Genomic DNA, 16370 nt, shown 5'->3' with positions numbered 1-16370 from the left:
AATAACATTTATACATAACTTGTGACTTTTTAAGAACCAACGATTGCTACGTGATTGAAGGTCTTGATATCTAGTTGCCTCTCTCTCTCTCTCTCTTGAATATCGTAAGCACATAGGGAATTGCACTCTCATATCGTATTGTGATAATGAGGACTATATCAAAACCGGAATCGGAACAAACCGCCCTGTGCAGTCGCCCATAGCCTTGATTAATTGCCGTCGGGCCACACAACACACACCACATCGGGCCGACCGACACATTCTCAATCACTTAACTCAAGTGTTATTGCCAATCTTTATCGACCGGCAAAGAAACTGAGAAACAGGCAATACAAACAGGCAACACCGACACACAAAAGGGCTCTAATTAGGCCTGATTCGAGTAAGGCCTATTCGAGGCACTGCGTAATAATAACAGATGTTGAAACCAGACTCTCGAAACGGATAAAGGTAATTATTGGAAATACATACATAGTTGGGAATTAGTGCATTGAGAGCGCAACCAAAACGGTAAACTGCATCCACTGCATTCCAGTTTCACATTCCACAAAATTTTCGAAATATTCTCAGATTAACAGGTGTCATACCACCCCCACGATACCCAATTCGATAATTGATTGCATACATCTGATTATATGTAGACTGCTTTAGCTTTAGCGGCTGTAAGCCTCCATAAATTATGCAAAAATGCAGTCGAGGAGAGCCTAATGAAAAGTGTCGCTCATAATTCCAGGCGGTAAATTGCTCTTTGCAATTCTAAACGCGCGCACTATCTTCCTCCCCGCACCCCGCAGAACGCCGTCAATCAAAGGAAGGGACAAATGCGGTTATTGTTGTTGTTGAATCAGAGCAGTGGATGACTAAAGACAGAAGTGTGGACGGGGCAGAACGAGTGATGGCGCGGAGACGGAGGGGAAAAGTGCGAGGGTGCTGTCAGGGCAGGGTTTCAGAAGTTGTGTGGAAGGGAGAAGGAGACTGCGTTAGTTCGATAGCAGCATAGCAGAATTGGATTAGAAGAGTGGGTGATCGGAGAGAGCATAAGTTTGAGGGTTTTCTCACACAGTTTGACGGAGAGAGAGAGAGAGAGAGAGAGAGAACGTGAACTGGTGTGCGTGTGTGTATGGAATGCATGTAAATTACAGTTATTAAGCGGACAATTGCTTTGAGTTTCGAATGCATTCAAAATGTATTAGAAAGAGAACCTAAAAAAAAAATGTGAAAACACGCAGAAATTTGCCGACTGCATGTCGCTTATGCACTGAGAACAATTTACTAGAATCTAGATTTAAAGTTTTACTTTTAGTTCATATTTCGTCTTTCAATTATACGAAATACTATTGTATTGTAAGATATTCCAGTTGTAATTTCCAAATTCTTCAATTATGGTCTGAGAAGATTATCCACAGTGCAGCCTTGGGATTTTATTCAGCAAATGGCAATAATTCTGTGTAAGTCAGGGCTTTGGGGGAGTGCTATCAATTGTACCACATGTTCTTGCTCAATATTCCCGTTTAGTATTGCTCGTCACGTCTCTCCAGCTTCCCCTGCATAGATTCGGTCAAATCTGGGGGTTACAACTTACACAAGTTAAGCCACTTTCCGACTGTCTGTATCTCTTCCTGTGCCCAAGTAAGGGCTGAAGAGAAGCAATCCACACAAAATGGGGTGACTCCTGTCATCCATCAGAGGCTGTCCCTTACCTTTACCCTCACCATAAAACTTCTCCCAGACTCTCCTAACTTCCAGGTGCACTCGAACGATAATCATCTTGGAGAATGGTTTTCAACTCCATTTACCGATTGCCTCAGCGCACGTGGGCCGCCGGATCTCTTCGGAATTGTTTGAGGTATTGTTATTTTTATTATTTTGTAATTACTTATAATTCATTGCTTATCGGGTAGCGCTTAAACCAACTGCCAAGCTGTTTTTTTATAGAGTCTAAAAGACCACCAAATGGATTTTACAGCTGATTCTAGGTGTTGTTAATGACTTCCAAATGGTTTTCCAGATGGTAATTTTATTTAATAATGTTTATTAGATTATCGCTCTCTGATAGCTACTTGAAATGTGTCTATTATGCAATAAACTCTTTATTTAAGAACCAGGACTTTGAAAAATGAAGTTCATACTTTCAAGATGTCCTCTTCTAGTCCTTTAATTAAAAAAAATTCCTCAGAAATTTAATGTTTCGGTTCTGTTTTGACTCTTTCCCTATTTTACATGGCCTTAGGAATATTCGTATTTTTCGTATTTTATCGTACTGTTAATTTCTCAGTATAGCAGATATCAAAATATTTCTTCGAAATATGACAAAACGTTATATAATATCCGAGCTATGAAAGAGGTAACATTTTGATTATATTTAGAATCCACAAAGTGTCCCACCCTAGTGCAGGTAGTTCCGCGCCGAGAAATCCATTTTCGTTGCCTTCAAACAGTGCACCACCCTAATGCAGATCTGTCCCATCAAAGCAGATGAGAAATCAAAGCGCATCACACCACACGCTAACGACTCACCGTTACTCCTTTTCCACAGAAGACTTCCAGCACCCATACACCTGCAACAGTCTCCAAAGCTCCCACACACACACGCACAGAACGTAATGTAATGGATATAGAAATGTAGCGGATCCCTTCCCTCTCTCACTTTCGTTTAAGCGATGGCCACGTATAGAAGTGCCCACAGCGAGCCGTACACGAGTAAGAGCAACAGCAACAGCAACAGCAGCAGCAGTAGTCGCCTGACGGCATTGAGAAAACGCCTGACCACGTGTTTGCAGCAGTGGTGCCAACATCTCCAGAAGCCGGCTTCCTTCCAAAAGTGCAAAAGTGGCCCCAACCACCAGTTTTACAAGATCTTTGAGGAGGTATTTGACAGCAAGGTATTTGGCGACAAGACCAAATATATTCGGCAGTTTAAGAAGATTTTCAAAGGGAACAAGGACTTAGCTAAGAAAAGTGAGCCAGGGAGGGTAGTGCTAGTGCTAGTGCCCGAGAAACCAGTGGACGACACAGAGGAGAGCCAGAAGAAACAGCTGCAGCTTGTGGCCAGACTCTTTTCATCCACACTGATATCCGCGAAGGAGGAGATCTCCTGTAGCTACAACAGCAGCAGCATGACTATCATCGACAGCAATTACATCGAAGTGCGGGAGGAGTACCCGGAGATTGACAGCGAGATACGGTCCATACTGCTGGCCAATGCCCAAAGTGGCATCACGATATCGACCATCAAAAGTGAGTATCCGTAACGCCAGAACCCTCTTAATAGAATAGATAGATAGATCCCTAATCCCGACGAATCTGATCATCAGATGAATATCGAAAATTGACGGGCAATCCGTTTCCGCTGCACGAAAATATCACAGACTTTCTGCTCACCATCCCCCACGTGACCGCCGAATGCTGCGTGTCCGGGAAGCGAATTTTTAACATGAAGCCACGCCCGGAGACTCGCCACCTGTACGATATGGTCGTCCATCAGAAGCGAACCAACGACCTGGGGACCAACGACCATCCGGTGGCTGCACCACCCCCACGCCTCTGGCGCTGTCAGTACAAGCGTCGGGCCCTGTACTCACTGAACACCAACAACAACAACAACTACAATCTCAACCAGAATATCAATCACATCGAGGAGAAGGTACCGGCTGTTGGTGGCAAAGAAGTCGCCATTGAAGACCAGGCGGGTCCACTGCAGCAACTGGCCAGGGCTGCGGCGGAGTCAAACTGGTGCTATCAGGACAACTGGAATCATCTGTATGTAATATGTTTAATACCCTTAAAACGAGTCTTGATATGGAAAACGTTGCTTTTTATAGATTATTTCACCCAAACTTCTCCGAATTCAATTAAAATACCCGACCATATTGATGATCATTGAAACGATCGGTTTCCAATCAATTACTTATGAGATAACTTTTACAGTTTCTAGTACAATACAATCAGGATTTCAAGTTTCTTTGCCTTTCCATTTTCCCAGCAAGAACTGCTATCAGCGAGCTAACATCTTTGCCGATCCTCCAGAGAAGCCACCGCCGTTGCCGGCCCAAGAAAACCATCTTCGTAATTCCAACAGCCAGAACCATCGGGATAACCTAAAGAACCAACGGAATTTGCTAGTGAACGAACATCATAGTATGCAGCAGGAGTATCAGTATCAGTATCCCACCACCACCCCCACACCCACCACCATATCGAGTGGGACTCAGCATGACTCCATGTTCACCATCAACTCGGATTACGATGCCTACTTGTTGGACTTTCCCCTACTGGGAGATGATTTCCTCTTGTATCTGGCTCGGATGGAGCTGAGGTGTCGTTTCAAGCGGACCGAGAGGGTCCTGCAGTCGGGTCTGTGCGTATCTGGGCAGACTATAAGTGGCGCCCGGTCGCGTCTGCATCATTTGCTAGTGAACAAGGGTACGCAAATAATTGTCAATATTGGATCCGTGGACATAATGCGGGGCAGACCGATTGTCCAAATCCAACATGACTTTCGTCAGTTGGTCAAGGACATGCACAATCGGGGACTGGTCCCGATCCTAACCACATTGGCCCCGCTGGCCAATTATTGCCACGACAAAGCGATGTGCGATAAGGTGGTCAAGTTCAACCAGTTCATTTGGAAAGAGTGCGCCAGTTACCTGAAGGTGATCGATATACACTCGTGCCTGGTCAACGAAAATGGCGTCGTCCGGTTCGATTGTTTCCAGTAGTAAGTGCAGCGATTTTTCGATCACTGATAATTGCTAATCGATTTAAAACTTTTTACAGCTCATCGCGTAACGTGACGGGCTCCAAGGAATCCTATGTGTTCTGGAACAAAATTGGTCGGCAACGTGTCTTGCAAATGATTGAAGCGAGTCTGGAGTATTGATCGTATTCGAGCCATGGAGACTGGTCTGGCACCTGTCTCCTCAATTGGAGGATGAGGAGATGAAGATGAAGATGTTTTATATCCACGCTGACGGCGCGGCGCATACGCTGAAATTCGAGATTCGCTTAATATTTTTAATGTGTTTTATGTTTCCATGTTCATTTTTATGTTTACTTGTATTTGTTCCTTGTAATTGTCTGTTTGTGTAAGTCCCTAGTGTAAATGATTGTTTAAAATTGCGTTTTTTGTGTTTGTTGTTTCTTGTTAGATTTTATCCTTTTCCCGAGTTTTCTGTTGCTTTGGATCGATTTTGTCGGTATTTTGAATTTTTCTACCTAGTTTTTGCTACTATCCCAAAAACTACGGAAAACTTCATTAACAATAACGATTCGGGACGACGGAAAACTTGTCTAAAAATGCTCTTGAAATTTCCAACACATTTCCCATTGCAATCTAATCCCATTGAATGGATTGCAAAGCGAAATGATATTCAAATGCAAATCATTGCAAATGTTATAAACTGTTTTCTGTTACTCTTATTCTGTATTATTCTGTTTGTTGGCCAAAATGTTGCATTCTCCTGTATGCCAGCACCTCCCTTGTGTGGGAGTTCCATGTGTGGGAGTGGGTTATATACATTTGAGTCATGCTACATTTTGGCCCTAGACTGAAAATGCACTTGCTTCACTTTAAGCCTTCGCTTGCACAGAATCAACGCCGCGGCTGATTTATTATTAATGTGTTTAAGCAAATTCAAGTGAAGCATTTGCGCAATTTTCGTTTCCGTTTTCCGAAAGTTTACACTCTGCTGCAGAAACGCGGTCAGAAGTGCGCGCGCTAAAGCGTATTTGTGTAGTGTGTAGCATAGAAAACTTCTCTTTAATTATCTAAAATGAATTCCTTGCTATTTACTATTTATAAACTAGTTCTCTTTGGCCTTGAATGTATGTTAATTGTATGTATTGAAAGTGATCACGTTTTTTTTTTTTGTATGTCCTCATATAACAAGTCGCAATGTAAAATCAAAAAAAAAAATTTAAAAATAAAACCTGAAGGTAAAATCTAAAACATTTCACAGTGTGGGGGCAGTGTGCGAGGGTTAGCCTGGTTTAGGAATGAAAACGACTTTGGTCTGAAGCCCGTCTTCTGGGATGTGTCCGTGGAAGAGATTCCCTCGTAGATCCTTTTGATTTTGATTGCTCACGAAAGTTTCTCCTGACTTGGCAAGTTGAGGATAGAACTTGGGGCACCAGATGAAGACGCGATGTAATTAGGTCTCTTTAGTTTCCCTAGTTTTGGACATCACCATTCAGGATCCTTTCGACCTATTGTTTTACTAGAGGGGCGGGATATTTCGAGCGCCTCACTGCAGGAATCGGTAAACATTTTTACAAGACTTTCACTTGCCACTTGTCCTGTCCAGGACTCCAATTAGGGTCATGCCTCAAGCCCCCTCTGCGAATGAGCGGTTGCTAAGTGTGTGTGTAAGGTGTGTCTTCGTCCTCTTGGGATCTTCTTTCATTTTGATGATTAGCGCCAGAGTTTGCCAATCGGCAACTGGTGCAAACAAACATTCCCTGCTTCATTTGTACAACTACTTGATGGCAATTTATAATGTCAACATTCCATAATCCACAAGTGTGGTTCAATCCCAAGGAGGCCCAAAAATGTCAGAGATCATTAGCGAGCTCTCTACAAGTGAGTAGAAATCCGCTTCAAAAACTCGGTAAATAACTCGGTGAACCAGACCACGTAGTATTATTCGATGGCTTATAATCTCTGTTCTTAATTTTAATTAATTTAAAGTACGGCTTATTCATAGAAGTGTGCCGAGGAAAAGTGCAGCGATCCCAAAAACCAGCCAAGGTTAGGGAAGGCGATAAAAAAAGGAGTAGAGCTGAAGAAATCTCCTCGAAGAAACCAAGTCTTAATCATTTATTTGGGTGACCAATGCGTAATGGGAAGTAGGCCCGAGCCCCCACCTCCTCATTCAAGCTAAGTGGAACTTGGCTCACCAGCAAAACCCTTTGCTGATTAAAATATCTCGGATTTCTTATTTATTCATTTATCACTAGTCCACCTTATTTTTTCTGTCTGCATCGTTGATATTCAGTGTTTCTTCGATCGTGTTCTGCTCATCAAAAATTGTAGTTTCTGCATCGTCCAGACCAATGCAGACAACGTTTCCGCCTGGAATCCTATTCGCACCTGCATTGCAATAGGGACATGGGTTTTCATCATCTGACTCCTCAACCCGTGGCCTTATGGCCCTTATGGCCCTTATCCGAATTAGCCTGTGTTGCTTAAACAGACACTGTAGACGATGAGCTATAAAGAGCACGGGCAGCAGAAGGAACGCCGCCACTGATACACTTATCCAATAGCCGTTCTGTAAGGATGAACAATAGAATCGATCGGTAAGTCGAATAAAATAACAACATTTTGTGAGGAACTACTTACTATGGGGTCAACCATGCGTTTGCAAACCAAGTCAAGGCCGCGATCGTATATGTAGGTCAGAGGTTTGCAGCGACCGATCTTTGTCTTAGCCTCCCTGATTATCATTCTGAGATAGTCCTTGAGTTGATTATCAATAGTCTCGGTTAAGTTTTTGCCAAGAGAAGAAATAAATTTCGTTCCTCTATTTTGTATAAATTCCTCAACATCAATTATTCTCTGTCTTAATATTTTCATGGAATCGGCAAGGTTGTAATTTTGGTGGACAAAATAATACTGCAGCCAAATTGTATTTATATCTACCCAATAAAATACTCTTTGTACTTCGGGATAATACTTATGTTTGATTGACTTGAGGCTAACATGCGCGTTTTGGAAAGCTACAGAGGCGGCAGCAAAGTTACTCCACGATAGCGACTGCCCAAAAGCGGTGAAACTCTCCCCGAGCTCATTTAGTTTCAACCTGTCGAGACGTGGACAAACTAAATCCATCCAGTTTTGCCTCTGAAACAATCCTAAAGTTGTTTCCTCAAGGGAGACTAAAAATACATCTCGGTCAGCATCCGTCAGTATAAATTCCTTTGACAAATCTAAATTTTGATCAAATTTCCTTTCCCCGACTGTCACTAGCTTCAGTCGAAGAAAATCGTCTATGTCAAAGATTTTATTATCTTGCAGAAATGTAAAGAAATAGTCGTCGCCTTGGCACGCCTTGACAACACTCGATGCTCTGATTGGCTTGCTTGATTTATTGGCAGCTCGTACATCCACATTCCGGAAAGAAAACATCGTTCGGAGATCGATCTCTGAGTCTAGGTTTTTTAAAAGCGCACTCGACTTCAGTTCGCTCAGTGGTGCACATGCGCCTTTGTACGCCACACCACCAATCACAAAATAAAAAAGCACCACTATCAGCATGACGGATATCGCACAAAATATCAAAACCATGCCTCTGCCAGGACAATTTGTATTAGTTAAGGGAGCTCTTTAATAATCTCAGAGCACTCACAGTATCAAAATGTACGATGCCATCTTTGTAGTGAAATACTCATTGCTCGCTCCGGTGGGACGTTTTGCCAGACATCCGATAACCAAAGCCACAATCAGGACTGACAGTATCTAATTAGGAATTTTGGGCTTAGATTGGAGGAACCAGACACGCAGACATTCACTACACATTCATTTAGGTACTCACCACAAAGAGAGCTACAGATATATATTGAACGACAAAGTTGCGTGTTTCATTAAATTTATCGTAAAGATCCTCAAACGCCCTGCTCGCACGTAAAGTGGCAAGATAAATGTCACTTATGACCACATCAATTATTTCTTCTATTCTCCTCGACTCCTCAGCTAAAATCAGCCTTGCCTTACGAATGTCTCGAATTATTGGTGGTGAGACTCGTTCCAACTCGTCCTTAATCTTTTGACTAACAACACGGAGACGCGGCAGCCATTTTTTGTGTCGAGTCCCAATCGTTTTTTGGAATTCAATCAGATCATCATGCATTGCTACCGCATCGGGCCACTAGATAGAGAGTAATTGCAAAGATTCCGTAATGTTGGTATTGGTAAGTATTCACCTCATCCAAGTGTAGGCATCTGCTTGTATCCACAAACTCAATTCCTGAGGTTTGCAGAAACTTCATGCATTCAAAACTGCCACAGAGAACCACCGCCGCATAGTTAATGTCGCGCTTTATTGCCCGGAGACCTGAAAACAACATCCAGTGGTAGTGAATATAACCAAAAAGTGAATATACAAAGAACGAGCACGAACTATAGTGCCTTGTACTCTCCCTATCCATCATCTCTACACCTAATGACAAATATTCTAGCTGCTTCCATACCGCACAGTCCGTTACATCTCGATATCTACCACTCTCTCTATTTCCCCCAATGAGTGGGAGAGAATACGAGCTCGCGACTAGGGAGTCAGCCATTGGATTGTTTTGTTCATTCTGACTAAAATAGAAATGATTGTGTGACAGTGTGATATCTTCCTAAAACATAACACTACGATAGGAGTCTGCAAACAAAATTCCGCCGATCTAGCTCTTATAGTCTCTGAGATCTAGGCCTCAAACGGAACGGACATACTTTGTACACATTTATTGATTATAAGCATAGCTTAGGATTCTTACTAAGAAGATTTTATTGTACTTCATACTTTAGAATTGTTAACGAGAGGCTGAAATAGTGCGGTACCAGTCTGTTGTTGTGTTCATGAGATGAACCCGCTGCTCTTGAAACATCCTTTTTATACCCGATACTCAAAATCAGTATAGGGGTATATTAGATTTGCGGTGAAAATGGATGTGTGTAACGTCCAGAAGGAAGCTTTTCCGACCCCATAAAGTATATATATTCTTGATCAGCATCAATAGCCGAGTCGATTGAGCCCTGTCTGTCTGTCCGTCCGGTCGTCCGTCCGTCCGTCTGTCCGTCTAGTGCACAGAGACTATAAGAGCTGGAGCAACGACATTTTTTATCCAGTCTTTTGTGATATGTCGCTGTTACAAGTGTATTTTAGAACTTCGCCCCGCTCACTTCAACCCCCTCAAAGGAAAAAAATCTTTGGCATCACCAATTTTAAAGATACGAGAAAAGCAAAGGAGCAGAATGTAGAGAATGACAATATCTACATATGTATGTACATGTATCTACATAAATGACTCCTTCTATGTGGTTCAGTGATTTTTGTTTGAAAGTTACTACGTCGATATCTGTCATTTTAGCTAGAGCTGTCTCTTATGCTGGCTGTGTAGATATATTTACATACATACATATGTGCTAAATTTATGATATACATATGTATACATATCTATACTTTATGGGATCAAAAATGATTCCTTCAGCATGTTACATAAATCCTCATGAGTTTCTCTTTGGTTACCGGGTATAAATACAATTTTTATCTTACCATTTCTTAGTTTATTTGCATAATCCACACCAACATATGTTGCTTCACTAAGAAATACCAAATACCTAGTGGTGTTATAAAATGAAAGATAAGAGATATGTCCGGCTAGTTCCGCAATGGAATTACCCTCTGCGACATCGCTTAAGTCCCTAAACAAATGTTTCGGTGCATCTGTGGTGGTTGGGGTATAAATAAATACATACATACATATATGAGATTAGAGAAGAGGTAAATTGAATTACGTCATACCCATGATAGTACTGATCAGATGTGTCGACAGCTCCTCATAGTTTTTCACAAACAAATGATGAACATGATCGCTGACATCCTTCAGAAAGTTGCAAGTGTCTATGCTACCCATTTCAAGAGTCTTTTTAGTGTTTTCTAGGCCGCGCTCTAGCATGCCATTTGAGAGGACGGCCAGGACCATACTACCACTGTTAACTCAGAAAGAAAGAACAAATAAAAATAAAGAACGAAAGAAAAGAAAAAATTAATCCGCATTCGGGATAAAACAGAGCCATAACCTACGCGATTAATGGAAGGATCATAATCAAGCAGGTGCTCCAAAGAAGAGTTTTCCTCATATTTGAACCCGAATGGCAAGCTGGACATCCCAGCGAACAGCGATGGCAACATAAGCAGAAATACACAACACTGTTCCATGCGAACAAGATAAGCATGTCATTAATGGTTTTGCGAAAAGATACAACATGATGTACTCACCCTACAAAGGGTGCCAGGATAATCACAACAACCAAAAAGAATATCCAAAACCACATAAGCCAAAATGCGTTTAACCAACCCGCCCAATCATCCTTTATAACTTTCGGCCCCAACCTCATGTTGTCGTTACCGAAGTCCGTTATGAAGCCTGGATCAAATATTTGATTACGTTCACTATTAACCAGAAATCATCAAATCGGGTCTCACTTACCTCTTGGCATGGTCGGATCAAGTGGAAACATTTTGTCAAAAAAGGTTCGCGAAAATTTGAAAACAATATCCACCCACATTTTTGTGACATTCTGTCTCTTGGAGTAATTCATTGAAGGCTCGAACCTTGAGTATTCAATACTGGGAAAGTGCAGTACCCCCATTTGCTCGTGAGAGGTGCCATGTCCCGAATATCCTTTGCGCCAATATGAGAAAGGGGGATCATCTGGTGGGTTTGCACTGGCGGTACTCTCATAAACCCGAGTGACCAGCACAATCAGAAGTATAGCCGCACAGAGAGTGGCGGTCGTCAGAGTCCCCTCCATTTTTCGCTCTCTTCTGTTCCTGGCACAATTAGCCACGGGTCTAATCCGTTTAGACTCCGTAATTATACATTCGGTCATTATCTCTAGGGTTCTGTTCTTTAAATACCTCCGACCGCGAATATCAAAAAATCAAACTTATGTTCATATACTAAAGGAAGACTTTAAGTTAAATATAGACGGGAGAACCATCATATGAATTCGTCAAACCACAAACAAAGCTTCATGCTCGTACATAACACTCACCAAGTTTATAGAGATAGCATCCCCAGATGTAAATAACACTTAATTTTTAATTTACCAAAAATTTCGAGCTGGTATTGAAAATTTACAAAAATTTTTTTGTTCGTTTCTCTTTTATTTCAATCAAAACTAAGTATAAGATTAAATTCAGAAGCTACTGAAATAAAAAAAATCTGCTTAACAGAAGAAAATAAAAACAATGACACTAGATTTAGCTTAGGTTAGGGACGAAACCTCCCTCCAGCGCAATTGGACTGGGATGCCGCATTGACGTGTGCCCCTTCTCATTGCCTAAGCCGTGGTGCCCATTTCCTCCGATTGCTCACCGCAGAACTGAATCTCCCCGTCGTCCTTAACTGCACGCTAATAGGGTTAAACAGGGGAAATCTATATGATATTCCTTTTTCATACTAACTATTGTAGGACGTGAGTCGCTGTCTTGTTGAAACTCCGGCGGAGCAGAGTCGTACTTAGCTTCCACCGTACTGGTCGAATTGAAAATGTAAATTTCTCCATCCTCGGTCCTCAGCACATCCCCAGCACCTACACCGTCAATCTTAATATCTGTAAATTCGTGAGCAGTGACATCTGTTGGATAGTCCTCCTTTATATCGATCGGATCCAACTCGACTTCATCAGCGGCTGAAGTCTCTGCATCGCCGCCCAGAACAAATTCGACCTCTTCCGCTTTCAGGTATTGTGCGGGCAGGTGTTTCGAGGCAGAAAATCACCAGGAGATCAAGGCGAAGTACAAGGAGTACAATACAACGCCTTCAGCTGAAGAACCTCACCTACGCCGAGGCCAACTACACCTAATTCTCCAGCAAGTACACAACGTACTCATGAACAGTAAACTGCAGTTGCAAGACCCTCGCCGATGATGCCTACTATTGCAACAAGGAGCTGGTCCACCTGCTCATCTTCGACGCCAGGGTGACAAACTACAGCTATGGCCAGTGGAAGTTTAAGAAAGAGGAGGAGTGGCAACTGATTACGCGCTTTCGGGGCCACAATGAGTGGGCTCACCCGCTGGCAATTCATCTTTGGAGAGGTGGAAGTGGACACGGATCAGGAGTTCGGCGACTACCATACAACGGCCATCGACGAGACCCGGTACAAAAGCGCAATTCTGCAACATCCAGAGGATCGTACGGAGAGCTTCGTGTACTCCGTGAAGCACTACAACGATCCAATGGAGGATAGCGATCTCGAGGTAACCACCTCGCATGCCATCTTCCCGCGAGATGGGCTTTCAGTTCTCCCACACCCGCATGTGGGAGCGATTCTTCAGCATCGAAGGCCGGGAAGTGGCAGAAGTGGGAGTCCTGAACATTTTGGCAGAAGTAATTTTGAGGGAGTTCTAGACCCCCCCTTACACAAATTCAAAAAACTTCCACTTTGGCGCGCAGCTATGTCGTTTTTGATTGCACCATTTTCCAATTTCTACTACATATTCTTTGAAACTACGTAACGTAACGTTTATTTCATTAATATGTAGTTGACATGAATACGCTGTCTACGTAACGTTTATTTCATGAATATGTAGTTGACAGCAAAATCTGCATAAATGTCAAATGTAGAATTAATTTCCGCATTTGTTTAAGTTCCGAAGCTTAGATCCACATTTTGTGCATCCCTAGAATTTTCGTTACATTTTTTGGTACCCAAAAAAGCACCTTAAAATCGTTAACCGGGGCCTCATCAATGCTCAAAAAAATCAAACTATCCTCCTCAGCCTGCGACTGGTCCTTCGTGTCTGGGTTTCGTATAATAATTCTTTGCTTTGCTAACAATATGATCTGATCCAGATTCGCCAGTCTTGAAGATATGGTTATTCTCTACGATTCCGCTTTTTTGTTTTCTTGTATCTTTAAAATCGTGGATGCCACAGGCAGAGTGAAAGAGAATGAAATTTTGTTCTTCATTTTGGCTGGTTCAGATTCTGCAGTCATGTTTAGACTGTCATGTCATGTCAGTTTATCAGTCACATTGATTTTCAACACCTTGTCTAGCTCACACAACATGCTTAGTCTTATAATTTCATAGTATTTTCAAAAATGTTCCAATATTTATTCCAGTACTTACGCTGTAGGACGCGTTATGTGGTTATTGTCTCATCTGTTTTTAGCACATTCGATATGTGTATGTGTCTACAGGCTGACTAGGGCTGCAAAACCAAATTTTAACTGTAAGAAGATCTTTGAGGAGGTATTTGACAGCAAGGTATTTGGCGACAAGACCAAATATATTCGGCAGTTTAAGAAGATTTTCAAAGGGAACAAGGACTTAGCTAAGAAAAGTGAGCCAGGGAGGGTAGTGCTAGTGCTAGTGCCCGAGAAACCAGTGGACGACACAGAGGAGAGCCAGAAGAAACAGCTGCAGCTTGTGGCCAGACTCTTTTCATCCACACTGATATCCGCGAAGGAGGAGATCTCCTGTAGCTACAACAGCAGCAGCATGACTATCATCGACAGCAATTACATCGAAGTGCGGGAGGAGTACCCGGAGATTGACAGCGAGATACGGTCCATACTGCTGGCCAATGCCCAAAGTGGCATCACGATATCGACCATCAAAAGTGAGTATCCGTAACGCCAGAACCCTCTTAATAGAATAGATAGATAGATCCCTAATCCCGACGAATCTGATCATCAGATGAATATCGAAAATTGACGGGCAATCCGTTTCCGCTGCACGAAAATATCACAGACTTTCTGCTCACCATCCCCCACGTGACCGCCGAATGCTGCGTGTCCGGGAAGCGAATTTTTAACATGAAGCCACGCCCGGAGACTCGCCACCTGTACGATATGGTCGTCCATCAGAAGCGAACCAACGACCTGGGGACCAACGACCATCCGGTGGCTGCACCACCCCCACGCCTCTGGCGCTGTCAGTACAAGCGTCGGGCCCTGTACTCACTGAACACCAACAACAACAACAACTACAATCTCAACCAGAATATCAATCACATCGAGGAGAAGGTACCGGCTGTTGGTGGCAAAGAAGTCGCCATTGAAGACCAGGCGGGTCCACTGCAGCAACTGGCCAGGGCTGCGGCGGAGTCAAACTGGTGCTATCAGGACAACTGGAATCATCTGTATGTAATATGTTTAATACCCTTAAAACGAGTCTTGATATGGAAAACGTTGCTTTTTATAGATTATTTCACCCAAACTTCTCCGAATTCAATTAAAATACCCGACCATATTGATGATCATTGAAACGATCGGTTTCCAATCAATTACTTATGAGATAACTTTTACAGTTTCTAGTACAATACAATCAGGATTTCAAGTTTCTTTGCCTTTCCATTTTCCCAGCAAGAACTGCTATCAGCGAGCTAACATCTTTGCCGATCCTCCAGAGAAGCCACCGCCGTTGCCGGCCCAAGAAAACCATCTTCGTAATTCCAACAGCCAGAACCATCGGGATAACCTAAAGAACCAACGGAATTTGCTAGTGAACGAACATCATAGTATGCAGCAGGAGTATCAGTATCAGTATCCCACCACCACCCCCACACCCACCACCATATCGAGTGGGACTCAGCATGACTCCATGTTCACCATCAACTCGGATTACGATGCCTACTTGTTGGACTTTCCCCTACTGGGAGATGATTTCCTCTTGTATCTGGCTCGGATGGAGCTGAGGTGTCGTTTCAAGCGGACCGAGAGGGTCCTGCAGTCGGGTCTGTGCGTATCTGGGCAGACTATAAGTGGCGCCCGGTCGCGTCTGCATCATTTGCTAGTGAACAAGGGTACGCAAATAATTGTCAATATTGGATCCGTGGACATAATGCGGGGCAGACCGATTGTCCAAATCCAACATGACTTTCGTCAGTTGGTCAAGGACATGCACAATCGGGGACTGGTCCCGATCCTAACCACATTGGCCCCGCTGGCCAATTATTGCCACGACAAAGCGATGTGCGATAAGGTGGTCAAGTTCAACCAGTTCATTTGGAAAGAGTGCGCCAGTTACCTGAAGGTGATCGATATACACTCGTGCCTGGTCAACGAAAATGGCGTCGTCCGGTTCGATTGTTTCCAGTAGTAAGTGCAGCGATTTTTCGATCACTGATAATTGCTAATCGATTTAAAACTTTTTACAGCTCATCGCGTAACGTGACGGGCTCCAAGGAATCCTATGTGTTCTGGAACAAAATTGGTCGGCAACGTGTCTTGCAAATGATTGAAGCGAGTCTGGAGTATTGATCGTATTCGAGCCATGGAGACTGGTCTGGCACCTGTCTCCTCAATTGGAGGATGAGGAGATGAAGATGAAGATGTTTTATATCCACGCTGACGGCGCGGCGCATACGCTGAAATTCGAGATTCGCTTAATATTTTTAATGTGTTTTATGTTTCCATGTTCATTTTTATGTTTACTTGTATTTGTTCCTTGTAATTGTCTGTTTGTGTAAGTCCCTAGTGTAAATGATTGTTTAAAATTGCGTTTTTTGTGTTTGTTGTTTCTTGTTAGATTTTATCCTTTTCCCGAGTTTTCTGTTGCTTTGGATCGATTTTGTCGGTATTTTGAATTTTTCTACCTAGTTTTTGCTACTATCCCAAAAACTACGGAAAACTTCATTAACAATAACGAT

At 42.8% G+C, this 16370-nt stretch overlaps 2 protein-coding genes across 7 annotated transcripts; one reads left to right on the top strand and one right to left on the bottom strand.

The window, feature by feature from the left end:
• The first annotated feature begins 2536 nt into the window (after positions 1-2536).
• LOC6591491 (maternal effect protein oskar) lies at positions 2537-16096 on the top strand. 6 transcript variants are annotated; one of them, XM_026994179.1, is made up of 5 exons: positions 2544-2855; positions 13958-14339; positions 14471-14861; positions 15085-15819; positions 15879-16096. In XM_026994179.1, exons 1-5 carry the CDS (start codon positions 2661-2663, stop codon positions 15979-15981), a joined length of 1806 nt encoding a protein of 601 aa, XP_026849980.1. In that variant the 5' UTR covers positions 2544-2660; the 3' UTR covers positions 15982-16096. The 6 variants fall into 6 exon arrangements, with proteins under 6 accessions (XP_026849987.1, XP_026849985.1, XP_026849975.1 ...); XM_026994169.1 differs by having other exon boundaries at positions 2547-2855; positions 14417-14861; XM_026994186.1 differs by lacking the exons at positions 15085-15819; positions 15879-16096 and adding an exon at positions 14924-14994 and having other exon boundaries at positions 2537-2855; positions 14417-14861.
• On the bottom strand, positions 6772-11673 carry LOC6591490 (prominin-like protein). The gene is made up of 10 exons (XM_026994151.1): positions 11197-11673; positions 10986-11133; positions 10791-10916; positions 10509-10696; positions 10260-10430; positions 8920-9050; positions 8532-8864; positions 8346-8455; positions 7340-8288; positions 6772-7268 (listed from the first exon to the last, which is right to left on the bottom strand). The coding sequence occupies exons 1-10, from the start codon at positions 11597-11599 to the stop codon at positions 6951-6953; spliced, it is 2877 nt and encodes a 958-aa protein (XP_026849952.1). The 5' UTR covers positions 11600-11673; the 3' UTR covers positions 6772-6950.
• Positions 16097-16370: the final 274 nt, after the last annotated feature.

The sequence above is a fragment of the Drosophila persimilis genome, unplaced genomic scaffold, assembly GCF_003286085.1.
Source record: "Drosophila persimilis strain 14011-0111.01,24,50 unplaced genomic scaffold, DperRS2 tig00000000-arrow-pilon, whole genome shotgun sequence".
NCBI lineage: Eukaryota > Metazoa > Arthropoda > Insecta > Diptera > Drosophilidae > Drosophila > Drosophila persimilis.
This window is presented reverse-complemented; position numbering and strand designations above follow the sequence as displayed.

Bases quoted from the DNA above. Each gene is read 5' to 3' on its own strand.
- LOC6591491 (XM_026994169.1), top strand. From the start codon at position 2,661: ATGGCCACGTATAGAAGTGCCCACAGCGAGCCGTACACGAGTAAGAGC. The intron at 2,856-13,957 runs ATCTTTGAGGAG...AACTGTAAGAAG, and splicing joins CCAACCACCAGTTTTACAAG to ATCTTTGAGGAGGTATTTGA. The intron at 15,820-15,878 runs GTAAGTGCAGCG...AACTTTTTACAG, and splicing joins CGGTTCGATTGTTTCCAGTA to CTCATCGCGTAACGTGACGG.
- LOC6591490 (XM_026994151.1), bottom strand. From the start codon at position 11,599: ATGACCGAATGTATAATTACGGAGTCTAAACGGATTAGACCCGTGGCT. The intron at 10,917-10,985 runs GTGAGTACATCA...CGCATGGAACAG, and splicing joins ATCCTGGCACCCTTTGTAGG to TGTTGTGTATTTCTGCTTAT. The intron at 8,289-8,345 runs GTGAGTGCTCTG...TTGTCCTGGCAG, and splicing joins GCATCGTACATTTTGATACT to AGGCATGGTTTTGATATTTT.